We start from the raw sequence: 14,756 nt of genomic DNA on the forward strand, positions 1-14,756 counted from the left end.
TTCAACATCTAAGATTTAAGTGACTAATGGTTGGCATGGACCCTGTGGGCCGAAGGGCCTGTTCCCATGTTCTATCTCTAAACGAACCAAACTGCAGATTCTACAATTGCTGCTAGAGCCGCTGCATCACGGCATCAGTGCCCCGGCTACGATCCTGACCTCGAGTGCTGTCTGTACGGAGTTCGCACGTTCTCCCTGTGACTTGTATGGGTTTTCTCCGGGTGCTCCGATTTCCTCCCACGCTCCAAAGACGCACAGGTTTGTAGGTTAATTGGCTTATTATAAATTGTCCCTTGTGTGTGTAGGATAGTATTCGTGTACGGCGATCGCTGGTCAGCGCCGGCTCGGTGGGCCGAAGGGCCTCTTTCCATGCTGTATCTCTAAGGACTAAAGACTCAGCACATGGGCCACGGTCTAGTTTCATTCACCCATAAGGGAGTGGATGGGAAAGTTGGATAACATAGAACAAGTATGAACAGGTGATGGAACAGGAGTCAGAATGGACTCGGTGGGCCGAAGGGCCTCTTTCCATGCCATATCTCTAAAGACTACAGACTCAACACATAATTCACCCGTAAAGGAATGGATGGGAAAGTCGGATAACATAGAACACCATAAAACAGTTGATGGAACAGGAGCCAGAATGGTCTCGATGGGCCGAAGGGCCTGTTTCATTTCTGCATCTCTAAACTGAGGTGCCACAGGAATAGAGTAAAGGTGGGAATGATCTACGGACTGGGACACCCTGTGCAGAGAGCTCCACCTGGTGTTGGCTTACTGAGGTGCAGCAGGGAACCGGAATACTGGGACCCACCATAGAGTCATAGAGTGATACAGCGCGGAAACAGGCCCTTTGGCCCAACTTGACCACACCGGCCAACAATGTCCCAGCTACACTAGTCCCATCTGCCTGTGTTTGGTCCATATCCCTCTAACCTGTCCTATCCATGTACCTGTCCAACTGTTTTTTGAACGTTGGGATAGTCCCAGCATCCACTACCACCTCCGGCAGCTCATTCCATTCACCCACCACCCTTTGTGTGAAAAAGTTACCCCTCAGATTCCTATTCAGCACAATAAGGAGGGTTAGGGGGCAAAAAGAAACTGAGACCTGCACAGACCATTGGTTTAGAAAGATCGTATGAATACGCCATCTGGCACAGAAGAAGGGTTCAGGCCTGGGGCAGACCAGCGCCAGGGACCCAGGTTCAACCCTGACCTTGGTTGCAGTCTGTGTGGAGTTTACATGTTCTCCCTGTGACCGCGTGGGTTTTCTCCGGTTTCCTTCTGCGTTGCAAAGACATGCGGGTTTGTAGTTCAATTGGCCTCTGTAAAATTGTAAATGCAGAGTTACATACAGATACAGAGATACAGCGCGGAATCAGGCCCTTTGGCCCACCGGGTCCGCCCCGACCAGCGATTACTCGCACACTAAAGGGGCTGTCCCACTGCCGAGACCTAATGGGCGAGTTTAGAAGAGTTTAGGAGAGTTTGAAACAATGACATGTTGAAGACCTCCTTCGACTATGTTGGAGACTAACTTCGAATAGCTTCGGGAAAATTAGACTCATAGTGGAGAGTGAAGACGACCTCCTTCGATCTCCTTCGACCCCCCTTCGACTATGATAAAGACTATCTACGACTACCTTCGACTACCCTCGATTACCTACGACTAACATGCCGACCTACTACGACCTACTGCGACTAAACCTGCGAGTAAAAAAAAGTATCGATTTTTACAATGGCAACCTTTTTTTACTCACGGGCATTTTTCAACATGTTGAAAAATACGCCGCGACCTAGCCGAGGCCTCGAGTACGCGGGGACTACTCTCGAGCATGAAGGAGAGTTACAAAGACCTCGTGTCGACCATGCTGCGAGTATGAGTCGAGGGCAAACTCGCCAGAACTCGCGGATTAGGTGGCCGCAATGGGACAGCCCCTTAACACTATATGACACACACTAGGGACAGTTTTTACATTTACACCAAGCCAATTAACCTACAAACCTGAGCGTCTTTGGAGTGTGGGAGGAAACCAAAGATCTTGGAGAAAACCCACGCAGGACACGGGGAGATGGTACAAACTCCGTACATACAGCACCCGTAGTTGGGATCGAACCTGAGTCTCCGGTGCTGCAAGCGCTGTAAGGCAGCCACAGTGCCGCCATATTGCCCCTAGTGTGTAGGGAGTGGATGAGAATGTGGGATAACATAATAACGAGTGTGAAGGGGTTTTCTTCTTCCTTTCCGTGTCCATCTTGTTACAAATGTTGGCCTCGCTGTCATCGTCCGTCCTGAAGAGGACGCAAGCTTCTGGCGACAATCAGTGGGAGCCATCACTTGTTGCAGTGGATGATAGTGGTAACAGAATTAGCTCGGGATGCTCCCAGTTTCCAGCCCTGCGACGTGGACACTTCTGCTATGGGGCCTGTGTGAAGGGGGTGATTGGCATGGATTTGATGGGCTGAATGGCCTTGTTCTATGCTGTACCCTTCCATCAATCAATTAATTGATCTATACAATAGATGCCAATACAATGTGAATCCGTTTCAACTTTAGGTTAAGGCTCAGGCTTATTATTGTCACATGTACTGAGGTACAGTGAAAAGCTTTAATGTAATAAAAATGAACTGCCTAAAATAGACACAAAATGTAGGGAATGGCTCGGCGGGTCAGGCAGCATCTCTGGAGCAAATGGATTGGTGATGTTTCAATCTGAAGAAGGGTCCCGACCCGAAACGTCACCTATCCATTTTCTCCAGAGATGTGCCTGTCCCGCTGAATTAAGGGCCTGTCCCACTTACGTGAATTATTTCGGCACCCGTCATAGTCGCAGCAGGTCTCGTGTTGGATGTTGAACATTTTCGGCGACCTGCTGCTACTGTGACGGGTGCCGGCAAGTTGCCGAAAAAGTCCCGTATGTGGGACAGGCCCTTTACTCCACAACTTTGTGTCTATCTTCAGTGAAAAGCTTTGTTTTGGCATGCTATCCAGACACATCAGATACACTCTGCCGAAATATAATCAGGTCAAACGCAAGTACAATATGTAGAGCAAAGGGGAAGATGCAGAGTGCAGATTAAAGTTCTCAATGTCGTACTGCATCATATAACCATTGTAAAACATCACCAGAATGTTGTTTACGAATAATATTTTTATTATATAAAATCATGAGGGGAATCTTGCCCTGAGTAGGTGAATCGAGGACCAGAGGTAATAGACAATAGACAATAGGTGCAGGAGTAGGCCATTCGGCCCTTCGAGCCAGCACCGCCATTCAATGTGATCATGGCTGATCATCCCCAATCAGTACCCCGTTCCTGCCTTCTCCCCAAATCCCCTGACTCCGCTATTTTTAAGAGCCCTATCCAGCTCTCTCTTGAAAGCATCCAGAAAACCTACCTCCACCGCCCTCTGAGGCAGAGAATTCCACAGACTCACCACTCTCTGTTTCCTCATCTCCGTTCTAAATGGCTTATTCCTTATTCTTAAACTGTGGCCCCTGGTTCTGGACTCCTCCTAGGTTTGCATAGGACATAGGTTTAAGGTGAAGGGGAAAATATTTAATAGGAATCTGAGGGGTAACATTTTCACACAAAGGGTGGTGGGTGTATGGAACAAGCTGCCAGAGGAGGCAGTTGAGGCTGGGACTATCCCAATGTTTAACAAACAGTTAGACAGGTACATGGGTAGGACAGGTTTGGAGGGATGTGGACCAAACGCAGGCAGGTGGGACTAGTGTAGCTGGGACATTGTTGGCCGGTGTGGGCAAGTTGGGCCATAGGGCCTGTTTCCACGCTGTATCACTCGATGACTCTATGAGTCTTATGATGGGGGAGCGGCCATGTGGATGACGGGTCTAATGCTGGCGTTTATTATTCCTGCGTGCAGGCGCCCGATGGTGAAGCCGCCGGCGAAAACGCGGCCAAACCGACACCAAATTCGGGCAGCATCAGTAAGACCATGAGGTCCATCACCAAAACCATGAAGAAGAAAATGGCACGCAAGTACATCAAAGCCTTGTCGGAGGAGATGGTGAGTTTTTGCCTCCAGTTTAGTTTAGTTTAGTTTAGAGATACAGCGCGGAAAAAGTGCCAGAGACCCGAGTTCGATCCCGACTACGGGTGCTGTCTGTACGGAGTTTGTACGGTCTCGTGTGAGTTTACTCCGAGATCTTCAGTTTCCTCCCACGCTCCAAAGACGTACAAGTTTGTAGGTTAATTGGCTTTGTATTATCAGCGCCTCTACTTCCTGAGAAGATTACGGAGAGTCGGATTGTCAAGGAAGACTCTCTCTAACTTCTACAGGTGCACAGTCGAGAGCATGCTGACCGGTTGCATCGTGGCTTGGTTCGGCAATTTGAGCGCCCTGGAGAGGAAAAGACTACAAAAAGTAGTAAACACTGCCCAGTCCATCATCGGCTCTGACCTTCCTTCCATCGAGGGGATTTATCGCAGTCGCTGCCTCAAAAAGGCTGGCAGTATCATCAAGGACCCACACCATCCTGGCCACACACTCATCTCCCCGCTACCTTCAGGTAGAAGGTACAGGAGCCTGAAGACTGCAACAACCAGGTTCAGGAATAGCTACTTCCCCTCAGCCATCAGGCTATTAAACCTGGCTCGGACAAAACTCTGATTATTAGCAACCACTTTCTGTTATTTGCACTACCAGTTTATTTATTCATGTGTGTATATATTTATATCATGGTATATGGACACATTTATCTGTTTTGTAGTAAATGCCTACTATTTTCGGTGTGCTTAAGCAAAGCAAGAATTTCATTGTCCTATACAGGGACACATGACAATAAACTCACTTGAACTTGAACTTGTATTAAAAACATGTAAAATTGTCCCTAGTGTTTGTAGGATAGTGCTAATGTGAGCGGATCGCTGGTCGGAGCGGACGCTGGTGCGCCAAGCGGCCATTTTGTCCGCGCTGCATCTGCCACGAGTTTAGTTTAGTTTAGTTTCGAGATACAGCGTGGAAACAGCACCAGAGACCCGGGTTCGATCCCGACTCCGGGTGCGGTGTGTACGGAGTATGTACGGTCTCCCAGTGACCTGGTGAGTTTTCTCCGAGATCTTCAGTTTCCTGTATCGCGCTGTATCTCTAAACTAAACAAAACTAAAAACACTAAAACTATGACTAAAGTGTTTATTATCACATGATTGTAATTAATTTTCACACAATTGGATTTTTTTAGATAAGTTTAAGTAAGTAAGTAAGTTTATTGGCCAAGTATTCACATACAAGGAATTTGCCTTGGTGCTCCGCTCACAAGTAACAACATGACATACAGTGACAGTTACGAATGACTCAGAAACCACTAAACATTAATAATAATAAAACATTAATGATAAAACACCATTGTTATCATTTAATTATTAAATGTTATCATTGCGTTTTGTTGTATGCTATCCAGTCAAAGGCTACACAAGATTGGCTTGTCTTTGATTGGGCAGCATGCAACAAAAAGCAACAATAATAATAAACTTAATTAAAAAAAAACTAAATCAAAGTTTTGGAAATACAACTTAGAAACAGTTCCTTGGACCCAGCGAGTCCACGCCGAGCATCCATCACCCGCGCACACTAGCTCACACTCACCACTTCGCTATTCCACTTATCCTTAAACTGTGACCCCTTGTTCTGGACTTCCCCAACATCGGGAACAATCTTCTTGGGCAGGCTAGATGCAGGAAGATTGTTCCCGATGTTGGGGAAGTCCAGAACAAGGGGTCACAGTTTAAGGATAAGGGGGAAATCTTTTAGGACCGAGGTGAGAAAAACATTTTTCACACAGAGAGTGGTGAATCTCTGGAATTCTCTGCCACAGAAGGTAGTTGAGGCCACAGTTCATTGGCTATATTTAAGAGGGAGTTAGATGTGGCCCTTGTGGCTAAAGGTATCTGGGGCTATGGAGAGAAGGCAGGTACAGGATACTGAGTTTGATGATCAGCCATGATCATATTGAATGGCGGTGCAGGCTCGAAGGGCCGAATGGCCTACTCCTGCACCTATTTTCTATGTTTCTATGTTTGTCATCCACTCCCTACACACTAGGGGGCAATTTGCAGAGGGCCAATTAATATACAAACCCGCACGTCTTTGGGATGTGGGAGGGACACCGAATCACCCAAAGGAAAAGCCACGCGGTCACAGGGAGAACTTGCAAACTCTTCACCGATGGCGACTGAGGCCAGGATCGAACCTGGGTCTTTGGCACTGTGAGGTAGTGGTTCCACCAGCTGGTCCCACTGTGCTCTGGAATTCTCTAACTAAACTCTTCCACCTCTCTATCTCGATTACGACCTGTTCAAACAAACTCTTTGGCCTAGATATTGGCATTTGTCTAACGAGCTGCTTATCTGTAGTTTTAGTTTGGAGATAAGGGATGGGACCAGACCCTTCGGCCCACCGGGTCCATGCTGACCATCGATCACTCCTGGTCTCTGGGGCTTGGAGGCACTAACTCTACTGTCAGGGACATTATTCCCTTCATAAACTAAACTAAACTAAACAAGACCTTGTGTTTAAGAAGGAACTGCAGATGCTGGAAAATCGAAGGTGGACAAAAGTGCTGGAGAAACTCAGCGGGTGCAGCAGCATCTATGGAGCGAAGGAAATAGGCAACCTTTTCGTCCCAAAACTTTGCCTATTTCCTTCGCTCTATAGATGCTGCCGCACCCGCTGAGTTTCTCCAGCACTTTAGTCCACCTAATCTAGACCTTGGTGTCAGTCTCCAATATCTGCCGCAGCTTTGGTTACATGTTTGATTGCACCCCTGACAAGCCTCTCCAACAGACATGAAGGAAGGTTCTTTAGTTTCGTATATAGTCACGTGTACCGAGGTACAGTGAAAAGCTATTGTTGCCTGCTAACCAGTCAGCGAAGAGACGGTACATGATTACAATCGAGCCGTCCAAGTCAAGTCAAGTTTTATTCGTCACTTCAAGTTCAAGTTCAAGTCAGTTTATTGTCATGTGTCCCTGATAGGACAATGAAATTCTTGCTTTGCTTCAGCACAACAGAACATAGTAGGCATGAATACAGAACAGATCAGTGTGTCCATATGCCATAATATAAATATATACACACATGAATAAACTTGCACATAAAGTGCAGTGATATGAATTTGCCAGCAACGCTACAATAAAAAACCCACACACAACACACAATGAAAATGCAACACAAACATCCACCACAAACAACATTCATCACCGTGGTGGAAGGCTCAAAGTTTGGCCAGTCCTCCTCCATTTCCCCCCCCTGTGGTCGGGACCACAAACCTCCATTGATGAACAGTACACTGTAAAGGCCTGGAAGCGAGCGGGTAAGATCATCTCTGACCCCTCTCACCCTGGCCACAAACTCTTTGAATCACTTCCCTCTGGAAGGCGACTCCGGACTGTCAAAGCTGCCACAGCCAGACATAAAAACAGCTTTTTTTCCCCCACGAGTAGTAGCTCTACTCAATAACCAAAAGTCTGTAGCCTCCTTTAGCTCTGGTATTTTATTTAATTCACATGTTTAATCGATAATGTTTTATTATTAATGTTTAATGTTTTGTGGGTCATTGTTACTGTCACTGTATGTCATGTTGACACTTGCGGGCGGAGCACCAAGGCAAATTCCTTGTATGTGAACACTTGGCCAATAAACTTATTCATTCATTCATTCATTCATTCATATGCTTTGTGATGCAACTGTAGAAGTTGGTGGGAGTTGCTGGAGACATGCTGAACTTCCGAAGCCTTCGATGTAGGTCGAGACGTTGGTGTGCTTTCTTGACCATGGCTTCAAACCACCCTCTGGGGCGATGGCTGCCCTGCCGGCAGTCTGTTCGTTTTTTCATTATTTTTTGTTATTTTTTGGTGTGTTAAAAGTTTGTTTTAATGTTCTTCAGTTTGTTTAATGTGGGGGGAGTGGGGAGGGGATCGGGGGAAACTTTTTTTCAAGTTCTTACCTTGCCGGAGATATGATTAATTTTCGAATCACATTCTCCGGGTGCTCTGCGGCCTACCATTGCTGGAGCTGGAAGCCTCCTCGGACTGACTTTGAGCCCTATCGCAGGGACGCGGACTTAACATTGGAGCTGATCCCTCGCCTGGGATCGCTCCCACCGCGTCCACCGCGGACCATCAAGCTCGTAGTCGGGAGAGGCTAGTCGGGAAGCTCCAACGTCGCAAAGGTTCGACCAGCCCCGATGCGAGGTTCGATCACCCGGCGCGGGGGAGTTGACATCCCCCCCGATGCAGGAGCTGATCGCCTCGATGCGGAGGGCCTGAACGCCGCCGGCTACGGGAGTCACGATCGTCCCGTCAACGGAGGCTCGAGGCCCATGACCGAGGAAGAACTAAGGGAAGGACTTGAACTTTGTTTTGCCTTCCATCACAGTGAGGAATATGTAGGAGTCACTATGGTGGATGTTCATGTTAAAATGTATTTTTTTGAGTGATCTGTTGCTTTTAATTATATGACTGACCTGGCCAATGAAATTCCTCATATGTTGCAAAACATACTTGGTGAATAAAGTGTGATTCTGATTCTGATTCTGATATGGGGGGGTCACTTAAAAATGACAATGTTTCTTTCAGGGCGAGGACAGTGGAGAAGATCCATTAAACCAGGGAACGGAAGAACAAGGAGGTGAAGTGCGCTTGTTAAGACCCTGCGAATCTCTCGAGAGTCTTCAGAGTCTGAACAGTGGCCAGAGCTCGTCCAGTAAGTCAACGGGACCTTTGTGGACACAAAGTGCTGGTGTAACTCAGCGGGACAGGCAGCATCTCTGGAGAGAAGGAATGGGTGATTTTTCTGGTCGGGACCCTTCTTCAGACAGTCTGAGGTAGAGTCCCAACCTGAAATATCACCCATCCTTTTTCTCCAGAGATGCGGCCTGACGCGCTGAGTTACTCCAGCACTTTGTGTCTATCTTTGGTGTAAACCAGTATCTGCAGTTCCTTGTTTCCACACCTTAACCTCTGTATCATGTGCTATCTGTCAGGGTTCTCCAGCGATTTCTTAGATGACACACACTATCACGTGTATCCACCTATCACTCAACAGGCTTTTCCGGCCCTCACCTGCACTCCAGCCGCGACCATCGTCTCCGCAGATCCTCACCTCTCCCCCGGCCTCCAGTAGGTCGGGGCCGTCAACTAACCTGAATTCCAGCACCAGCTCCAGACCAATAGACAATACACAATAGGTGCAGGAGTGGGCAATTCAGCCCATCGAGCCAGCACCGCCATTCACTGTGATCATGGCTGATCATCTACAATCAGTACCCCATTCCTGCCTTCACCCCATATCCCCTGACTCCGCTATCTTTAAGAGCCCTATCTAGCTCTCTCTTGAAAGCATCCAGAGAACCGGCCTCCACCGCCCTCTGAGGCAGAGAATTCCACAGACTCACAACTCTCTGTGAGAAAAGGTTTTTCCTCATCTCCGTTCTAAATGGCTTACCCCTTATTCTTAAACTTTGACCCTGGTTCTGCACTCCCCCAACATCGGGAACATCTTTCCTGCCTCTAACGTGTCCAAACCCTTAATAATCTTATATGTTTCAATAAAATCCCCTCCCATTCTTCCAAACTCCAGAGTATACAAGCCCAGCTGCTCCATTCTATCAAAATATGACAGTCCCACCATCCCGGGAACCTACGCTGCAGTCTGAAGAAGGGTCTCGACCCGAAACGTCACCTATCCTTGTTCTCCAGAGATGCTGCCTGACCCGCTGAGTTACTCGAAGGGCCGAATAGCCTATCCCTGCACCTATTTCCCATGTTTCAAGGTTTACTGTACATCAATCCATGATAGAAGACAGGTTGTGATGGGGCGGCACAACTTCAATGAGGCTTGGGAGGGAGGCGAGGTGTGGTGGGAATATCTGCAGAGGGGTGTATTAGTATCCATGATGTTTATTGATCTCGTGAGCAGGTGGAATGGCAAGTGTGTCGGATACCATGAGCAACAGGGACAGTCTGCGGCTGGATGAGGAGGTGCCCTACACCGGTCCTTTTTGTGGTCGCGCTCGAGTGCACACGGACTTCACACCGAGCCCCTACGACACCGACTCCCTGAAGCTCAAGGTAACGTTTAGTTGCGTTTATTGACCTGTGTACCGTGTACAACATGCAGTTGTACAGAGCCCTAGTGAGACCACACCCGGAGTATTGTGTGCAGTTTTGGTCCCCTAATTTGAGGAAGGACATTCTCGCTATTGAGGGAGTGCAGCGTAGGTTTACAAGGTTAATTCCCGGGATGGCGGGACTGTCATATGCTGAGAGAAAGGAGCAGCTGGGCTTGTACACACTGGAGTTTAGAAGGATGAGAGGGTATCTCATTGAAACATATAAGATTATTAGGGGCTTGGACAAGCTAGAGGCAGGAAACATGTTCCCAATGTTGGGGGAGTTCAGAACCAGGGACCACAGTTTAAGGATAAGGGGTAAGCCATTTAGAACGGAGACGAGGAAACACTTTTTCTCACAGAGAGTGGTGAGTCTGTGGAATTCCATGCCTCAGTGGAGGCAGCTTCTCTGGATGCTTTCAAGAGAGAGCTAGATAGAGCTCTTAAAAATAGCGGAGTCAGGGGGTATGGGGAGAAGGCAGGAACGGGGTACTGATTGGGGATGATCAGCCATGATCACATTGAATGGCGGTGCTGGCTCGAAGGGCCGAATGGCCTATTCCTGCATCTATTGTCTATTGTCTATTGAGGTACAGTGAAAAGCTCTGTGTTCAAGTTCAAGTTTGTAATTATTGTCACAAGGCACAGTGACATTTGTGGTCACCGTACAGCCACACGAATAAAAAAGAACACAGCACACGATAGACTTTAACATGAATATCCCCACACAGCGGAATCAACGTTTCCCACTGTGAGGGAAGGCAGCAAAGTTCAGTCATCTTCCTCCTTGTTCACCCACGATCGGGGCCTTTTCAACCCTCCGCCGTCACCACTAGGGCGGCCCGATGTTCTGGCCCTCTCGCCGGGATGATCGGAACTCCGACGTCGGAACGGAAGAACATTCTCAGCGGCTATCCAGTCAGCGGAAAGACAACACATGATTTCAACCAAACCGTCCACAGTGTACAGATACAGGATAAAGGGAATAACGTTTAGTGCAAGGTTATGTCAGTAAAGTCCGGTCAAAGAGAGTCCGAGTGTCACCAATGAGGTAGATAGTAGTTCAGCACTGCTCTCTGGTTGTGGTAGGATGGTTCAGTTGCCTGATAACAGCTGGGAAGAAACGGTATCTGAATCTGGAGGTGTGCGTTTTGACACTTCTACACCTTTTGCCCGATGGGAGAGGGGAGATAGGTTCAAGGTGAAGGGGAAAAGATTTAATAAGAATTTTACACAAAGGGTGGTGGGTGTATGGAACAAGCTGCCAGAGGAGGTAGTTGAGGCTGGGACTATCCTGATGCTTGAGAAACCGTTAGACAGGTACATGGATAGGACAGGTTTGGAGAGATATGGACCAAGCAGAGGCAAATGGGACTAGTGTAGCTGGGACATGTTGGCCAGTGTGGGCAGGTTGGGCCGAAGGGCCTGCCTTCCTCTTCCGTGGCCATCTTCCATGTTTCAAATGTTGACCTCGCTGTCATCGTCCGTCCTGAAAAGGACGCAAGCTTCCTGCGACAATCAGTGGGAAGCCATCACTTGTCGCAGTAGATAGAAACATAGAAACATAGAAAATAGGTGCAGGAGTAGGCCATTCGGCCCTTCGAGCCTGCACCGCCATTCAATATGATCATGGCTGATCATCCAACTCAGTATCCTGTACCTGCCTTCTCTCCATACCCCCTGATCCCTTTAGCCACAAGGGCCACATCTAACTCCCTCTTAAATATAGCCAATGAACTGGCCTCAACTACCTTCTGTGGCAGAGAATTCCACAGATTCACCACTCTCTGTGTAAAAAATGTTTTTTTCATCTCGGTCCTAAAAGACTTCCCCCTTATCCTTAAACTGTGACCCCTTGTTCTGGACTTCCCCAACATCGGGAACAATCTTCCTGCATCTAGCCTGTCCAGCCCCTTAAGAATTTTGTAAGTTTCTATAAGATCCCCCCTCAATCTTCTAAATTCTAGTGATGGTACAAACCGAGTCTATCCAGTCTTTCTTCATATGAAAGTCCTGCCATCCCAGGAATCAGTCTGGTGAACCTTCTCTGTACTCCCTCTATGGCAAGAATGTCTTTCCTCAGATTAGGAGACCAAAATTGTACGCAATACTCCAGGTGTGGTCTCACCAAGACCCTGTGCAACTGCAATAGAACCTCCCTGTTCTTATACTCAAATCCTTTTGCTATGAATGCTAACATACCATTCGCTTTCTTCACTGCCTGCTGCACCTGCATGCCAACTTTCAATGATTGGTGTACCATGACACCCAGGTCTCATTGCATCTCCCCTTTTCCTAATCGGCCACCATTCAGATAATAGTTTACTTTCCTGTTCTTGCCACCAAAGTGGATAACCTCACATTTATCCACATTATACTGCATCTGCCATGCATTTGCCCATGGTGGTGGTAGCAGAATGATGGTGGTAGCAGAATTAGCTCGGGATACTTCCAGTTTCCAGCCCCGCGGCGTGGACACTTCTGCTATGGGACCGAAGGGCCTATTTCCACACTGTATCACTCTATGACTATGAAGTGATATAGAAATCATGCTAATTGGCTCAAAGTCCACACTCTCCAAAACCCACCCGTTCACCATTTCAGTTGATGGCTCACCCATACCCACCTCCTCCCATGTCAAAGGTCTCGCCGTCATTCTGGACAGTACACTTTCATTTGGCCCCCACATCAGCAATATCACACGCTCTGCATACTTTCATCTCCGCAACATCTCCAGACTCCGCCCCTCCCTCTCCAAAGACAACACAAAAGTCCTCATCCACGCTCTGGTCACATCCCGCATCGATTACTGCAACGCCCTCCTCACTTGCAGCTCCAATAAACTTCTTCATCGCCTCCAATGCATTCAGAACTCTGCAGCCCGGATCATCACCCGCACCAGATCATCGGACCACATCACACCCATCCTCACTCAGCTCCACTGGCTCCCTGTGTGTGCACCACCGGATTAACTACAAGATTTTACTGCTGACCTTCAAAGCCCTACACCACCTTGCTCCCCAATACCTCTCTGACCTGCTGCTACCATACACTCCTTCCCGGCCACTTCGTTTCCTCCTCAGCTGCAATTTTAACTGTCCCACATTTAGACTCAGCACCATGGGTGCCAGAGCCTTCAGCTGCTCTGCCCCACGTCTATGGAACACTCTCCCAACCTCCCATCCGTCACCTGGACAATTCAAATCACAACTCAAAACACACCTGTTTAGATTAGCATACCCGACATAACTTCCACCATGTTCACCCTGATTTTAATGACTTAAAATGTTTTGTGTATTTTTTTTGTTTTTGTTTTTTTTGTTTTTAATCAACTTGATTGTAATATTGATAAATGTATTGTGATTTTATGTCCTGTAAGGTGTCCTTGGGTGTCCAGAAAGGCGCCAGCAAATAAAATGCATTATTATTATTATTATTATTATTAAGAGGGAGTGGCCGGGGTGCGACTCGTCCTTGATGATGCTGCTGGCCTTGCCGAGGCAGCGTGAGGTGTAGATGGAGTCAATGGAAGGGAGGTTGGTCTGTGTGATGGTCTGGGCAGCGTCCACAATTCGCTGCAATTTCTTGCGGGCCTTGGATGGAGCTGTTCCCAAACCAAGCCGTGATGCATCCCGATAAAATGCTTTCCACGGCGCATCTGTAGAAGTCGGTGAGAGTTGTAGGGGACATGCCGAACTTCCTCAGCCTTCTAAGGAAATAGAGGCATTGGTGTGCTTTCTCAGAACAGCAACCAGATCCAAAGAAGGGCCTCGACCCAATACCTCACCTGCCCATGTTCTCCAGAGATGCTGCCTGATCTGCTGAGTTACTCCAGCACTCCAGTGCATTTTTATCAGGAACAACCTCTTCCCCTCCGCCCCATCAACCCGATATCCACTATTCATACACTCTTTGTTTAGCTTAAGAAGGAACTGCAGATGCTGGAAAATCGAAGGTAGACAAAAATGCTGGAGAAACTCAGCGGGTGAGGCAGCATCTATGGAGCGAAGGAAATTTCCTTCGCTCCATAGATGCTGCCTCACCCCCTGAGTTTCTCCAGCATTTTTGTCCCCGCACTCTCGCACTATCCTACACACACTGGGGACAATTTACAATGCTACCAAAGCCAACTAACATACACACCTGTACATCTTTGGAGTGTGAGGTGGGTGAAAACCTGGAGAAAACCTACAATCCCCTCGAACCAGGATCGCACCCGGGCAGCAACTCTACCGCTGCGCCACCGCGCCACCCACTCCTATCGCTTACGTTAGCATCGCCCCCACTAACGCTGTTCAAGGGGGCAGGGATTAACGTGCTGACCTCTTTCAGAAAGGAGACATCATCAGTATCATCAACAAGTCTACAATGGGCACCTGGACGGGAATGCTCAACTCCAGAGTGGGAAACTTCAAGTTCATTTACGTGGATGTCCTTCCCGATGAAGAGAGCGACCCCAAGAAACACCGACGCCACAGGAGGAGCACACAGCCGCTTCCCGATTCCCTCCAGGAATTGTTGGAAAGAATCCAACTGCAGGTCGGTGTGGTGTGTGGTGTGTGGTGTGTGGTGTGTGGTGTGTGGTGTGTGGTGTGGTGTGTGGTGTGTGGGTGGGTG

General features: G+C 48.0%; 1 protein-coding gene across 2 annotated transcripts in view; it reads left to right on the forward strand.

Moving 5' to 3' along the window:
* samsn1 (SAM domain, SH3 domain and nuclear localization signals 1) overlaps positions 1–14,756 on the forward strand; it is a 38,581-nt gene that overhangs the window by 18,163 nt on the left and 5,662 nt on the right. The window contains exons 3-6 of one of the 2 annotated variants that reach the window (XM_033032374.1): positions 3,893–4,036; positions 8,605–8,731; positions 9,944–10,098; positions 14,472–14,678. In XM_033032374.1, coding sequence (XP_032888265.1) covers positions 3,893–4,036; positions 8,605–8,731; positions 9,944–10,098; positions 14,472–14,678 — 633 coding nt within the window. The remainder of the gene's footprint in view (positions 1–3,892; positions 4,037–8,604; positions 8,732–9,943; positions 10,099–14,471; positions 14,679–14,756) is intronic. The other variant, XM_033032375.1, reaches the window with a different exon arrangement.

This window comes from Amblyraja radiata, chromosome 14 (assembly GCF_010909765.2).
Source record: "Amblyraja radiata isolate CabotCenter1 chromosome 14, sAmbRad1.1.pri, whole genome shotgun sequence".
Classification (NCBI taxonomy): Eukaryota; Metazoa; Chordata; class Chondrichthyes; order Rajiformes; family Rajidae; genus Amblyraja; species Amblyraja radiata.